We start from the raw sequence: 16,451 nt of genomic DNA, 5'->3' as shown, positions 1-16,451 counted from the left end.
TCTGACAGCTCACCCAGCTTTGGAACAGGATTCTCCTCCAACAGTTTCTCAAACTCACAGATTCAAACTCTAAATCCTCAAACATTAATTACAAGTTCATAATTAAGTGGGCAGAGACAGAGAATAAGTTCAGTATTACTGTCAGACATGGAGCCAATGAAGCTGTATCAGCTGTATTTTACAAATCACTTGTTTTATGACTAACTCTTTTTTAAAATGGTGCATCAGTTAACCAGGTTGATGTAGTGATGTTTTTCTGTTGCTTGGTATAATAATGTTTTATTGTCTTTACTATTTCCAGTCATTTACTCTGAGTTTCAGTGTTATATTAAATGGATCCACCAGCATCCTCTCTCCTCATCATACAAAAGCAGCACGGTCACTTCTCAGCACACACTGACAATATGCTGGTGTTCCTCTGTTCTCTCATCCCTGTTCTAACACGTAAAGAGTTGCAGCTATATTACAGATTTGATCAAACTTTGGATTGATCAGTAAGTGTGTTTCTCTGGACTCCATGTTATTCAGTATGTTCTGATAATGTATCATAGCTGGAGTTCACCATACCATCGCTCTGGGTTCTTGTCTGCAAAATTTACATCCACTCAACAGTTAACATCAGATTATCATTTGATCATCAACAATGTGGACGAGGTATTATTGTCGGGTCTTTACCTACAATACAAAATGCCTTGAGGCAACTGTTTGTTGTGCTTTTGTGTTATATAAATAAAATGGAATTGAACTGAATTGAGGGAGACTCTGCAGTCTATTGCTGTAAGACACTGGATGACTCCTTTAAGGAGGAGTTATCACTGTGATTTACACTGTGATTAAAAATGTCCTCACTAATTTTGCTTTCTGAGACTATCATTTACAAATAATTTAGACTTAAAGAAATATCAGCATAATCCTACCACCTAAAAATAATTTATTATTTAACATTTAATAACTTTTTAGGTTCATATCAACATTCATTGATAAAAGAATAAATAAGGAAATCACTGGATTAACCACAGCTCTTATACTTGTAACACCTCAATATGTAAACCATACTTTAAATGATCCTTTAAATCTTGCATCATGTCACTTTTAAGAAACAAAAGTTTAAAACGAACAACATTCAAAACCTGAATAGTGACAACTGTTTTTATTATCAGCTGCAGTAAATCTGACAGGAATCAGACCATTTGTTGTTATATCAGCTGAAGATTCAGTTATACACAGTTTAAGAGAAAGAGTCATTCATATGCATCTAAAACAGAGTCAAAATAAAGTGCACCATCAAATTCAGATTATCTCCAGAGAGACAGTCTTCCTTTTAGATCAGTTTGGATTCATCAAAAACACATTTGTAACATCAGCGTTTCCTTTCACTGCTGCTTCTTAATGTTTTTTTTCACACTTTGTGAATTTCTGGAAACTCTTTAATAACTTTTGTATTTCAGTTCAGCTGTTTGTAGTCAGTTGTTTAGACAACAACATTGTTGTATAAGTACCAGGTCAGATAAGTCAGAAAATCATGAGCCCTCAAAAGCTGTATACACACACACACCTGTGCAAAAACACACACACATACACACGAGTTCTCCTGGTTTAATCTACATTATCTATAGGCACTGAATATAACCAATCAGAAATGATGACTCATTAAGAAGGAAATGAACAAAGTATCCAATCAACAGCCAGAAGAAAAAAAAACAACACCTCCTCCTCCTGTTAGTTGTATTTAACAGCTCCTCCAGCATCTGCTGTTCTCACATTCAGTTCTTAGCCCAAACTGACATCATGCTGGTGACTCTCTGCGCTCTCATCACTGCTCTAACGTGTAAACAGTCTCATTTATAATATAGACTAGACTGCATTTAATATTCACATGTCAGTGTGTTTCTCTTGACTCCATGTCTTTGTGTTGTCTGCAGGTGTGAGTGGTGTGACGGTGGTGACACAGAAACCTGTTGTATCAGTGAGGAGAGGAGAGCGAGCCACCATGGACTGTAACCTGGGGACTGTTACTGATGAGTCTGCTCGTTGGTACAAACAGATTCCAGGAGGAGTTCCTCAGTATGTGCTGAGGATGTATCATAGCTGGAGTTCTCCAAGCTATGGCTCTGGGTTCTCCTCTCCAAAATTCACATCCACTCATCAGTCAACATCCGATTATCGTTTGATCATCAGCAATGTGGAGGAGGGAGACTCTGCAGTCTATTACTGTAAAACATGGGATGACTCTGCTAAACAGCACGTATCACAGTGATTTACACTGTGACAAAAACCTCCTCACTATTACTTCTGCTTTTTGTCACTCTCTCACATGCTGATAACAGACTCATCAAACAAAGTCAGTGTAAACACTGCAGATAATGTGTTAATAAACACTGAATTACACTATTTAATGTGTTTTAACATTCATCACTGAATTTCAAAATTCACAAGGAATTTCTGTAATATGCACTTTCACCTACAATATATATTTGCATACACAAAGCTATCCAACATAAAAATGTGTGTGTTGCTGTTTGTATATCTTAAACAATAGAAATATGACAGAAACTAGTCTGCAGTCTGAAAACTCTTATAACAGTTGCAGTAAAGGTGACAACAACCAGACTACATAGATGCTGTTTATTTGTAACACAATGAGTTTTAAAAAGTTGTGCACATGCATCATGATAAATATGAACCACAAACATGTAATAACTGAATGGGGCAATATGAAAGTGACATATGTGGCTGTGTGGCAGGAAGGGATGGACCCAAATGCAGGACGCAAGACAGAGCTGAACTCTAACTGCTTTATTGCAGGAGGCTCAGATAATACAAAACACAAAAACACATAACCAAAATCTCAACTGAGGCTACGCTAAAGGCAAAACCCAAGCCTGGGAGAAAAGAGGAAAACAAAACACTAAACTGAGGGAACACACAGCTAAGGGGGAAAACATAGACAATAGCGCAACAAAGAACAGAGAAAACTTCATCCATCCATTCACTTCCGCTTATGCTGTTCAGGGTCGCAGGGGGGCTGGAGCCTATCTCAGCTGACATAGGGCAAGAGGCAGGGTACACCCGAGACAGGTCGCCAGCCTGTCACAGGGCCAACACAGAGAGACAGACGACATCCACACTCACATTGATGCACTCATTCACACCTAGTGGCAATTTAGAGTTTCCAGTTAACCTAACCCCAGTAAGTGCATGTCTTTGGACTGTGCGAGAGAACCGGAGTACTCGGAGAAAACCCACGCAGACACGGGGAGAACATGCAAACTCCACAGAGAGAGAGAGAGGGAGGGGCCTGGGCCAAGGTGGAATCAAATCCAGGCCTTCCAGGTGGTATTCTAACTGTGAGGCAGCAGTGCTAACCACTGCGCCACCGTGCTGCCACAGAGAAGAAGGAGGGGGGGGGGGGGGGGGGGGGGGGGGGGGGGGGCTTGAGGACTTAAATACACACAATAGGTCAGGGCAAGTGAAAACAGCTGGGAACCACAGGTGAAACAAACGAAACCAATAACACAAAGGAAGCAAAACTAAACACAAAGCACAGGGAACATGGGACTGTCACAATAAAACTAAACATTGTACACGCAGACTTAACACATAGGAGAACTGGCACACAGAGGAAACAAAACAGGGTTCAACACACGGGGAGACACACACAAAGAGATAAACAGGGACAGGAACACAGAGACAGAATGCAAAGCAATAACCCAAACCAAAAATTGAATACAAAACTCCAACAAACTGAGAACCTAAACAGTAAAAAAAATTAAGAAGCACAACCTGAAAAATACAACAGAAACAGAACTGCACAAAAGGAACATAAAACACTGGACCACTGGCCCAGGACAATGACAGAAACAGTCCATAATTTATTTGACTGGTGAATGAAACTCCTTTTGTTGAAGCTCCCCCTCCTTTACTTTGTCTTCTCTCTGTGTCTTTATAAGCTTCAGTCTCTCTTCTCTTCTCACTACAGCCCGTCTCACCTCTCAGCTGGACAGTAAGGGATAATTATACCACCTGTTGACAACATGCTGGGGACCCTCTGCACTCTCTTCACTGCTCTAACATGTAAGATCTTCTTCTCGTCTGTTTTACAGTCCATATATTTTTAGGTAAACCTTTAACTCATGTTTTTCTTTATTTGTTGGCAGATGTTGATGCAGTGATAGTGTTGACCCAGACACCTGCTGTACACACAGTTTCTCCAGGTCAAGAAGCTGTTCTCAACTGCAACATAGAGAGATATGATGGGTATTATGTTAGATGGTATAAACAAGTCCCTGGAGGGGCTCCTCAGTATGTTTTAAGATTATATCATTCTGACAGTTAACCCAGCTTTTGAGCAGGATTCTCCTCAGTCAAATTTAACTCTAAATCCTCATCAGATTACCAGTTTATTATCAAGCGCGCAGACACAGGAGACTCTGCAGTGTATTACTGTCAGATATGGTTTGGCTCTGCCAGAGGAGCTGTATCACAGTGATTCACATTGTGTCAAAAACTTCCTCACTCTTACTTCTGCTTTTTGTTGCTCTCTCGTGTGCTGATAGACCCATCAGGCAGACTCAGTGTAAACCATCACCCTCAAATAAAGTGTTATTAAACACTCAATTGCTTCTTTTTCGATTGTTTTTTATCTTCATTATTAAAAGTATAAAAACTGAAATACGCAAGTCATTCACTCACATCAGCCCAATTGATCAGATAAACCAAACTATCCAGCATACAGTTTTATATGTTGCTATAACTTATTTTTAAATAGAAATTTTATAGACAGTGCAGGTCTCACATAGTTACAACTGTACCAATCCAGATGCAGTAAATGTGACAGTAAACAGTTTACACAAATCCTGCTTGTTGTAAAAAGTTTAACTTACAGTTTAGAGCAAAGGTCCTTTAACATGCAGCTAAATAAAGATACTTTGTTACACTCATCTTAGATCATCTAGATCGAGGGAATCTTCATTTTAATTCAGTTTGGATTCATCACAAACACGTTTATAAAGCAGAAAGAAAATTTAGGACTGTGAGGACAAAAACACTAGCGACAAACATCTGATTACTTTACAACTGTTTTTCAAGAACATCATTTGTGTCAGACATGATAAAAGATATGAATATGAATAAGTAATGATGGTGTGATTTAATGTATTATTTGTAAAGATGGAGATCAGACTGCAAGGATGCAAAGGATGAGTATCCAAACAGACTTCCAAATGCCATCTATCATTTTGATTTTTAGACACAACAAATCTTTGATTTCATCATAATAATGTTTATGTTATTGTTATTTAATCAGTTTGTGTGTTTCAAAATGTGAAACTGAACATAATTGATTTGATCAAATGAAAGCTGTTCTTTTAAACTCCTCTTCTTTGAGTTTTTCTCTACCCAGTGTCTTTCTCAGTTTCAGTATTTCTTTTTGTCTCACTCCAATTCTGCTAACATTACTTGAATGTTTTTCAAAATTACCTTTTCAAATTAATATTGGTGCTCATAAACTACAAAGTCCTGATCTCTGCCTGTGCTCTGTTTGCTGTGCATTTCAATATAAAAGAACAAAATCATTAAGTTTGCAGCAGATCAGCTGATCTAAATTAACACAGACACATCTACTTCAGCTTTTGTTGCACAACAGTTATGTTAAATGATATATATCTTGTATTTTACTGCTTTATTAACTGCCCTAAATGTTATCTACAAATAGAAATTACAAAACCCCCCAAAATCTTATTTGAAGTTAAAACTACCAGATCCAAATTGTACATTCACCTAACAACACATACTTTACATGTATGCAGTACAATTTTAGAACCGTGGTGTTTACAGTAGATTCATCCTAACAAATTGGATACACAATATATCTTAAATTCAATTTTGTGACTTAAGTGACGATTTTTGGTAATTTCCACACACTTCATATTCAATTCAATTCAATTCAGTTTTATTTATATAGCCCCAAATCACAACAGTCACCTCAAGGTGCTTTGTATTGTGGGTAAAGACCCTACAATAATACAGAGAAAACCCAACAGTCAAAATGACCCCCTGTGAGCCAGCAACTGGCAACAGTGCGAAGGAAAAACTCTTTTAACAGGAAGAAACCTCCAGCAGAAGCAGGCTCAGGGAGGGGCAGCCATCTGCTATGACCAGTTGTGCCTGAGGAGAGAGAGACAGGACAAAAGACAAGCTGTGGAAGACATGCCGGATGTGTCGTCCATGCTGCACCTCAGAGAGGTTAAGAAGCATGTGGCCTTGAAGAAGAAATGGCCTAATGCTGTATACAGTTACTACTTACGGGCAATGAACCAAATATGCTCACTTCATTGACATGAAACTGAGACATTCTGAAAGGTCTCTTTATGTCCTTCAATAACACTCTAAGGCTGAAATTATGAATTTGAAAGTATTTTAATGAGTGTCCCATAAAGGGTTAAGATACATTTACACCAGACTTTTTTCATAATATGATCCTCTTCAGGAGAATTTTTGTAAACCATAAACATTGACTATAAACTTTATTTTAGAGTTCCTGAGTTATGATCACAAACTGTTTTTAGTAGTGAAGCTCCTCCTCCTCTGCATTTCCCTCTCATTAGTTTCCTTATACTGTAGGTCTCAGTCTCTCTTCGCCCCTCAGTTTGACACGGCTCACCTGTCTTTCATCATGCTGGGGACCCTCTGCGCTCCCGTCACTGTTCTAACATGTAAGAGGTCCTTCTGATTAATTTGACAGCTTGCACTTATAGACATAAAAAAAAAAAAAAAATTCTTTTCTCTGACAGGTGTGGATGCTGCAAAAGTGTTGACCCAGACACCCGCTGTCACTACAGTTTCTTCAGGAGAAGAGGTTCTGCTCAAATGCAACATTCAGAGACCTGAAGGCAATTATGTAAACTAGTACAAACAGGTCCCTGGTTCTACTCAATTTGTTCTGAGCTTTTACCATTCTCACAGCTCACTCAGCTTTGGAGCAGGATTTTCCTCAGACCGATTCAACTCTAAATCTTCATCAGACAATGATTATCAGTTTATCATTAAGCAGGCAGAAGCAGGAGACTCTGCAGTGTATTACTGTCAGACGTGGGGCGGCTCTGCAAAGGAGCATGTACCACAGTGCAGGGCTAACAGATTGTCCAGTAAATTGCCTCATTTGTCATTTCATCATTTTTTAAATGTGTTGTTCGTTTTTGAAATACTAAAGGTGCTTAAAAAGATATTGTCGAACACTGAACCGTTCATCAAGAAAAAAATACCCTATTTTTAATGTCATGAATGAAACAAAAGTAATTTATTCCTCTGATTTTTAGAAACATACAATAACATTTTTGTTAAATATCCAAAGACAAACTACAAGTACACATCAGCAGTTACTAGCATATCATTGTGACTATGTGGTTTAAATTATAAATACATGCAGAGGTTTTCATCAGTTTTTGCATCTGAAATGTATCTTAAATTTGTCTTTTCAAACAAAAGTAATAATAACAGGTGTTAATACACATCAGTCATTCCAGAAACCAAAATGATTAACGTTACATTTATACTTTGCCATAATTACAGTTATAATAACAAGGTATCCAATGCCAGCAATGAAATAGATCCAGAAAAAAGTCTTGTCCAACAAGTTGGCAAAGTTGTGTTGTCTCTCCTTTTCTGCTTTGTTGGTATTATGAGCTTCCAAGAATTTGGCCACCTTTCTGAGTATTTGAGTCTTCTCTGTGGCATTTAGCTGGATGGTGCTAATATCAGTTTTAGTCTCTGAAAGGTTAGAGCAGGTCACAGTTAGAGCAGGTCATACCATATTTACTCTTAAAAAAGCCTCGATGAGCATCAAAACACCTCATACAATTTAAAAATGCTAATATTCAATATTTAAAGGATTTGCTCAATAATCAAGCCTTCCTTACCCTCATCCTTCATCTCTTCCTTGTTTCCTGTGATTTTGCGGGCTGATCGTATTGACCAACAGCAGAAATCCAGGTGGCCTTCTTGAGATATCCGTGTAGTTAGCATGGACACCAGCATACTCATGATCAAGAAGATCAGGCAGACACAGAAGTGTGGTCCTGCAGTACAGGCAGATTAATTAGTCAGTTACTTAATCCCACTGTGATGCTGTTTATATGGTTTGTTTGTGCACAAATCTCTGACTTACGGATTATTGGACTGCATTCGCTGTCTCCAGGGAGCTTATTATTGAGGATATTGATATAGAGGATTAAGCTGAGCACCAGAGTGACCTTAAAAGAGTTGCGTTCTCCACCTCGCAGTGGCAAAACAAAGCTGACCATGTCAACAAAGATGAGCAGATAACTGGGCAGCATCAATGTTAAGAAGGGGCTGTCAGATTTGAGCTCTAGTTCCACCTCAGGAGTTTAACAGAAAACATAGTAAGATGAAAATTGTGACAATGATATATTTTTTTCCACTCGTGTCTGTGCATGCTAGTGAGTTTTCAGTGTAAATATGAAGGGGATACTTAATCTAAGACAGCAACAATTAATTGAGAAGTCATTTTCTCTATAGATAAGGGGTGTCCAAACTGCAGCCCACGGGCCAAACATGGCCCCAGCTCGGATTTTATATGGCCTGCGAGTCTTGCCCATACATGTGTTATTTTTAGCCCGCTGGCCCAAGCAATGAATACAACACAGCATCCAATTCCTCTTTTTATCTCATTCAGGCAGTGTTCTGTAACAGATGTCTGCCAACTGCTTCAAAACCTCAAAAAGAAGAAGATTGAATGATTAACCAATCACAGCCCATGCTGTATGATGCCATGCTGTTTGGGTGGGGGTCATAGGTGGCACACAGTGTCGCCAGCTTTCTTCTTTCCACTTTTCAGAACCTTTTCAGAACCTCTAGCAACAAAAAGCGACTCTGGTGACTTTGGCAACTTTTAGAAACTTTTTGAGAGCCCAGAAAACAAAAATACTAATATTCTGAGAACATACTGCACTCCCTTTGTACGTACGGATTTCTCTTCAGCACCCCACAGTTCTATAAATATAGTTGATGTGGCCAAAAAGGACCAGGTTGATTATAATATAGATACAATAACAAACCGACAACTGGATAAGATCAAATTTCCAGAGATGAACATTTGCAAAGAAAATGTTCAGCTTGTTTGGCTGTGTGAGCAGATTTTCTCTGTTATGAACTTAAACACGAACTGCTTGAGTTCAAGACTAAGTGACTCCCACCTGCGTGACATTTTACGCACGTTTACCACTGTCCTGGAGCCAGACTGGCCCTGTGTACCTGAGTGCTCTTCAGGTTAGTATCAGTAGCTTACCTGTTGCTCTCTTATGAGAATTACACAGTAGTATGTGACAGTTTCTGTATGTTATCAACTTCATTTGGCAATTCAGAGAGCTTTTATCATCTACATTTGGTTATTTCATGTTGGTTTGCTGCATGGAAATAAAAGTATTAAATTATATTTATATGCATCTTTTATTCTATAAAATAATGTCATCAGGGACTGTTGGCCCTTGGGCACTTTCACTTTGTCAGATCTGGTCCTCCTTGAAAAAAGTTTGGACACCCCTGCTATAGATGTTAGGAAATTGTGGCTTAAAATTGTGGATAAAAATAGCTTTAATTCTTAAACACTTATTGCAATCGCTCCTTACAATATAAAGTCTTCACTCCAATCACATCTATGTATGGATGTAGTGTATTTGTTTCTGTCTGCATCAGTTACACAAGTCGCTGTTATTAGGCTTAAATTCTTGTAGCTGAACACCAGCATTTCCTCAGTTTAATTACAAACTGCAGGCCTGGCTGATTCACTTACCTGGATGTAATTGCGTTTACCTCCTTTTTTCTGAAACTCTGCATTCATGGTTTGCCAGTCTCCATGGCCAGTATTAACCAGCTTCAGTTTACCAAACGTCAGTACTGGACCACATCCTGAAGGAAATACAGCCTGCTTTGATATTATTTATTTTAAAATAAACTCATAAAGACCCCGTGATTTTTGTGTGTGTGTACATTTGCAATGTAGTTGTGAATGTAAGATACTAGGTTCATGCAGTAAAACTGGTTGCAAAAACCTGCAGTAATTGAGTTATATTGTACTGGAAGAACTGCCTCCCCCCGTCACCCCCCCCCACCCCCCCCCCCACCCCCACCCCCACCCCATCCATACTCTATTGTCACTGGGTGACATTTAGGGTATTATGATATTATCATAATGTTAAAATAATTACAGTGTTATTCATATAGTAAGGAATTACTTTAGCAATTAAATTTAAAAAATAGCAAAAACAAATAAGCAAAAAGGAGGCACTGTAAGACTAATCTTAAGAATTAACATATATTTACTATACAACATTAAAAATACATGCAGTACCTTTGTGAACTTACCATCATAGCTCCAGGCTTGTACTGGAACAGGACAAACATCGTAAGCGAAGGGATAGTTGAACAGGTTGATTTCACAGTTCACCACTGCATTTATGGTCAAACTGTGCTTCACAGTCCCGTTACTGTACACCAGCAGATTGCCAGAGGCCGGCTGCACAGTTGATGTTATTCTACATGTAAGAGGTAAGAAATGTCTGAGAAGACTTTTAGCAATTCTTAATTTGTCCTAATAATTTGATGTGCCCATAGGTGTGACTGGGAGTGTGAATGGTTGTCTGTCTCTCTGCGTTAATCCTGCGACAGACTGACCTGTACAGGGTGTACCCAACCCCCCCCCCCCCCCCCCCCCCCCCCGCGCCCTATGACACCCCCCCCCCCCCCCCCCCCCACACACACACACACACACACACACACACACCACCACAACCCAGAACAGGATAAGTGGAAGAGAATAAATGATGTAACTACTTACGCATTTGTTACACGGAGCTCTGGTGTCCAGATTTTATCTACTGGCAGAATCACTTCATCAAACGTGTACACCGATGTGTCCCAAGACAACTCAGGATCTTCCCATTCCTGTGTTTTCAAATCAAAATGGATGCTTTCATTTTTTATCAGTTTTTTTTTTTTTTTTAATTTTTTTAAAATTTGAAAGTATTTTGACTCTTACGATTAGGGCTCGCAGAAGAATTTTTAGATGGAGATCCTTTGTGTTCTGTTGAAAACATGAGTTAGGCAAAGCATTGGAGTGCTGATGAGAGTGCTGAAACACGTAGCCTGTGTTTGCCTCTCAAAAAAAAGGCTGGTTGGATTTTTTTCTTTTATGACAAGCTATATATATTTTTACTTTATCAAAGTCTGAACACATGTTAACCAGGTTTGTAAAACTTGCATTGAATAAAAGTGATACAAAAGCAAAGATGTTTTAAACAAAGAGCTACAACTTGAACTTGAATCGTAATGAGGGCTTGGAGCCAAAAGAGCGTAATTGACATATATATGAAGTGAAAGCTCTTGATGTGCTCTCTCTACTGTCAAAATTACAGAGGTAAAATATTAATAGAAAGAGTTGTTCAACAAAAACCAAAAGCTTTAACTCTGAATGCAGAGAAGAAGTTGTGCTAAAAGGGCGGCAGTGCATTTACAAGAAAGACAATATTGTTCATTAAGCATTGTGTCATCAATTTGTAAAAAGAAATATGCTTAAAACAGACTAAAATCAGTAATCAAAGTAAGAGCAAATTATGGCCATTTTTTTTTTCTTTTAGCTCTCCTGTAAAGTCACTTACGCCCTCATGGCTCCAAGCCCTCGATAAATTGTCACTGAAAAGATCTAAAAATAAGAAATGAAAATGTATTAAAAGTTAGCTCCACTACAAACAAAAAATACTTACAACTGCCAGAGTCGTGTACTCCAGTAGTGGCACACGAATTTCATTGATGCAGCTTTGATTCTGTGGCTGCGATAACAAGTTTTCATCTATCAACTTGTTACTTAGACATCGGCGACTTGTGCAGAGTGCGCGCCCTAAAATGGGAGATAAATGTGAACATAGGTTTGAATAATTGTTTTGCAACACTTTTTCTCAATCTGCTGCCTCTTATAGTATATTTCATAGGATAATCTTTGAGCAAAGTAAGTTAGACTTACCTACAGTTGGTACACACAGTAAGAACACAACCTTCACTATACTGGGGGTAAGAAATTCCAGCATTTCTGAAGACTGTGCAGCAGAGCTCACATCCAGCTAAAAACTTTAAATTGATGGCTGTGTGCAGTTTTCACCATCCCTGTCCTCGCATCCTTGTTTAGGTTTCAACCTTAAATAACCCATCTGTGATGTCCGCTTGGATTGAGCACACTCCAAGACAATATCATTCACCCACAATAGGAACACAATTGTGTGGTCATCAATGAGCCTGTGTAAACAGTCAATTATTCCCAGTATCTGTGTACCTGCCCGCAGATACAGGTAGCTCCAGCTGCTTTTTGTCATCAGAGCTATGCTAGTGTGCATTATAATGGGGTGTGCCTGTCATACGTGAGAGTGAAACAAAGCACACAGTGATATCGACATAAGTTTACTTGAATAAGGCTGCTCTCCCAGTCATAGATGTAGAACAAAGGTTCGTCATGCCTGTGGTTTAAGTCAAAAAGGTGCAGTTATGACAGCTGCTTGATGAATTCACTCAGGGGCTTATTAGGTTATATAACGCTTATTCTAATTTCTGTATTGTGCTATCATAATACACATTATTTTTCATATGGAAAGATGTATTGTTGGTGTATGTTCTAGGCCTATAATAATTATAATTGGAGTATTAACAAAGGAAAATAAACAATGTCTGTCTTTTAAACTACAGTGCTGATGTGTGTTGATTTCAATTCAGACCATCATTAAGTTTCAAACTGTGCAACATATTACATCATATCATATTAATGATCTGCTATTTTAATACTTTTCAGTTGTTTTTCACCACAAGAGACCGGTGCAGTGTTCACATCACTGCACATCACGGGTGATGCAGACGCATCCCCAATGTCAATCTCCCTTTCCCTTCTTCCATCACTCGACCCCAACGATCGATCCCGAGGTAATTAATCTCCTCCACCTGGGGCACCAACTCATCCCTGAGTTGGAGTAGGCACTCCACCCTTTTCTGTCTGAGGACCATGGCCTCAGACTTAGAAGTGCTAATTCTCATATCAGCAGCTTCACACTTGGCTGCGAACTGTTCCAGTGTGAACTGGAGTCCATCGCCTGATGAAGCCAACAGGACCGCATCATCCACAAAAATCAGAGATCAGATAAGATCCAGGTGGAAGGGCTGAGCAGAGCCGTACAAACTCAGACTCAAAGCCTGGTGGACCTGAGCCGCAAGATTAGCGAGCTCGCAGGCGAGAGGGGTTAGATCAGGAGATATAGTTCGGTTCTGCACAGTGAGGACGGCAATCAACGAATTTGGAATATTGGATTTTCGAATGGTTTCCCAGTAAGACTGAAGGCTGTTGGAAAAACAAGCAGCCTGTTCCAAAACAACATTTGTTATCAGGAATTCGGCTCCCCTGCCGGCCTTGGGTTGGCAACCATATCTCTCTCCAGGGCTCTGTGTGCGTCTGCTCTTTCACCCACTCCGCGTTGTGATTTGTGAAGCTGGGTCTGGTGTATCACGGCCGCTGATGAAATTCCACCACTATCAGCGAACTGTTTTGGCTGGAACCTGGCATCTGGCTCCACAATGCCCCCACCTCTCGTCTCCGTCTGCATCCCCTCCTGACCTGACCTCACCTACCGCCGCTGTCCTTGCTTTACATGTGCAAATGCTTTGCTGAGGTGGTTTTTTTTGGACCCTGGTATAGTGCTCCTTCTGAGCACTGTACCAGATGACTTTTTTTTTTAACCTAACTTCCCCATGATGTGTTGTTTTCTCCTCCTGCCAAAGGTAGCGCTGCAAGTCGGCTGCATGACCCGAGGACACATATCCCCCTATGTGTGTTGTGTTTGTGTATTCTTGGATGGTGTTCTGTAACTGCAATTTCCAATGTGTGAACTTGTTCACCCACATGGCAATAAACTTCATTCATTCATTCATGCTTTCCACCACTTTGCTACTAGGAATTCTGTCCATAGAAATTACTGACCGAGGGTGTCCTGGTGCCATGTGCACTTACGGACATTCTCATGTTTGAACATGGTGTTCATTATGAGCAAACTGTAGTTTGCACAGAAGTCTAACAACAAAACATCTCTTGGGTTCAGATCAGGCAGGCCATTAATCCTAATCAGGCCCCTCCAGGTCTCACTGTTATTGCCCACGTGAGCATTGAAGTCTCCCAGAAGGACGATGGAGTCCCCCAAAGGAGCGTCCTTGTGCACCCCGCCCATTGACCCAGTGGCGCAGGGAAGCAACCCTCTTGTCCATCTGTGAAAACGTCAAAGTACAACTCCACCAGGCTCCAGGGTGGCAGGGTAAACTGTTCCCTTGATGTATCTCCCATAAAAGTAATTTGAATCGCTCTTTCTTTGGCCCCTCTCCCTGGACCAGTTTGACATGCTTAATGTGGGCAAAAGCCACTGGGACACACAAACACCTCCACCAAGATTACGTGGCAATTCACAGAGGAGCCGTTTCATCACAAGATTAACAAATACTCCATCCATATGGAGGCAAACCACAGCTAATTCTGAAAAGATGGACCAGCTTTGAAACAGGGCTCTCCTCAGACAGTCAACTCTAAATCCTCATCAAACATCATCATCAAGCAGGCAGAGGCAGGAGACTCAGTGCATGACTGTCAGACATATGATGACTGCTGATGAGTACATGAGTACAGCTGCACTCGTATATTCTAACATTAACCAGCTCGAACCATTAAATCATGAAGAAAACAAGAAATGACAGAATGGAATAAAAATGTCTACAGAGAGCATTTGTTTTGAAATATGAGCAGACTGATGAGGGGAATGAGATGTTGACAGTGAAAGTTGGTCTCAACAGGATGTTTCAGTTCCTCTGCCCTCATTAGTGAGAGTCAGGAGGTTTTTGTACAGCCATGAGTACAAACTGAATCACTGTGGTATTTGGACAAGGAACCAAGCTGACTGTCACAAGTAAGTACTTTTAACTGAATGATTTCCTGATGATTTTCTGATAACTAATGATTTCATATGTTTACATGGTTTTGACCAGTTCAGCCTTTTATAGTTTCATACCAGCTGTTGCAGACCCAAGCTTTATTTTAGACATTAGTCTTAGTAAGTAATCGATCAGTCATCAAGAATGATTTTCTGTTTCTGATTGTTTGTTAGTCATCAACAGGCTCAAGAGTGGAGACTTTCTGTTGATTTATTGTTTCTTTGGTTTCTTTATTTCTTTTGTTTTACTTTTTAGTTTTAGAGTAATCCTTCTGTCTGTTTAACAGCTTTGATACCAGTCTCAGCTTTCTTTTAGACAATGGACAAAATTACAAAGTTTGAATTTTTCTCGGTGCTTTTATGTGCATGTATTTTATTACAGTGAATAGAAACAGATGGGGACCATTTTGTACAGGATCATTCTTCTAAAAAATATAGTATTATATTATTTTACTTTTATTTTTAAGAGCAATTTATAGTCATTACACAGTCTGTCAGTTTTAAAGTTATAACGTTAAGTTAGAGTGTATATAATGTGATCTTAATATGTCTTAGTTTGAAAACTAACCCTGCTGTGTCTGAAGGTTATCACAGGTCACCGTTGATGATGGTAAAAAGATCTAAAAACCTGACCAGTGTTGTAGAATTTAACTTTTATGTATTTTAGAGGATTTGAAATGTTTTTTTTCCTGTTCATGTTTTTGTACATGAAACTTCTGCTGTTGTAGTTGATTGTTTCTGCTTATTTTGGCAGACACTATATCTGTCTCATGTTTATGAGGTAATATTTAGCAAAAAATATCATCTTCATTACTACGTCTTGCTGGATTCTCAAACTTTGGACATGAAATTTCTGCTGCTGTGAATGATTAGTTCAAGTTATTTTGACAGATTCAATATTTTATTATTTAATTGTAAATAAATATTCATCCATTACTGTCGCTTGCTAGATTCCCAGACATTTTTAGTTGTTATTCCTTTATTTCCACCTCGTTCCTGATTGTCCTTCTCTGTATTTTCAGGCTCCAGCCTCCCTGCTCCTGTCCTCACAGTCTTCCCTCCGTCCAGTGCTGAGCTCCAGTCCATCAAAGCCACTCTGGTCTGTCTGTCCAGTCAGTCTGGACCTTTTGCAGATGTGACCTGGTCGGCTGCTGGGAGTCCAGTGAGCAGTGGGATCTCTACCAGCACTGCTGTTCAGAGACCAGACCACACTTTCCAAATCAGCAGCTCTCTGACCATCCAGACATCAGACTGGAACATGGATAAGGTTTACACATGTAAAGTGTCTTTGGGCTCCCAGACTTCAGAGAAAACCATCCAGAAGTCAGGATGTCCCACTGAATAGTAGAGGACCAGAATGAGCATTTAAAATCTGCTTTTTTACTGCTTTCATGTTTGCTAGAATGTTTTCATGTTGGAAATCAGGATAAA

The 16,451-nt window shown here is 39.5% G+C and overlaps 2 protein-coding genes across 4 annotated transcripts in view; one reads left to right on the top strand and one right to left on the bottom strand.

Moving 5' to 3' along the window:
- Window positions 1–16,451, top strand: part of LOC115784179 (immunoglobulin lambda-1 light chain-like) — a 21,825-nt gene extending 5,374 nt beyond the window's left edge. For all 3 annotated transcript variants that reach the window (XM_030735298.1, XM_030735296.1, XM_030735295.1), the window contains 2 exons: window positions 14,963–14,996; window positions 16,043–16,451. In XM_030735298.1, the coding sequence (XP_030591158.1) occupies window positions 14,963–14,996; window positions 16,043–16,365 (357 nt within the window). In that variant the 3' untranslated portion in view covers window positions 16,366–16,451. The remainder of the gene's footprint in view (window positions 1–14,962; window positions 14,997–16,042) is intronic.
- On the bottom strand, window positions 7,389–12,175 carry LOC115784175 (5-hydroxytryptamine receptor 3A-like). Its single transcript, XM_030735291.1, has 9 exons — window positions 12,035–12,175; window positions 11,778–11,911; window positions 11,054–11,098; window positions 10,853–10,959; window positions 10,381–10,550; window positions 9,809–9,924; window positions 8,165–8,375; window positions 7,917–8,075; window positions 7,389–7,767 (listed from the first exon to the last, which is right to left on the bottom strand). Exons 1-9 carry the CDS (start codon window positions 12,096–12,098, stop codon window positions 7,511–7,513), a joined length of 1,263 nt encoding a protein of 420 aa, XP_030591151.1. The 5' UTR covers window positions 12,099–12,175; the 3' UTR covers window positions 7,389–7,510.

Source organism: Archocentrus centrarchus, chromosome 8, assembly GCF_007364275.1.
Source record: "Archocentrus centrarchus isolate MPI-CPG fArcCen1 chromosome 8, fArcCen1, whole genome shotgun sequence".
NCBI lineage: Eukaryota > Metazoa > Chordata > Actinopteri > Cichliformes > Cichlidae > Archocentrus > Archocentrus centrarchus.
Note: the sequence above shows the minus strand (reverse complement) of the source record. Positions and strands in the feature narration are given on the sequence as shown.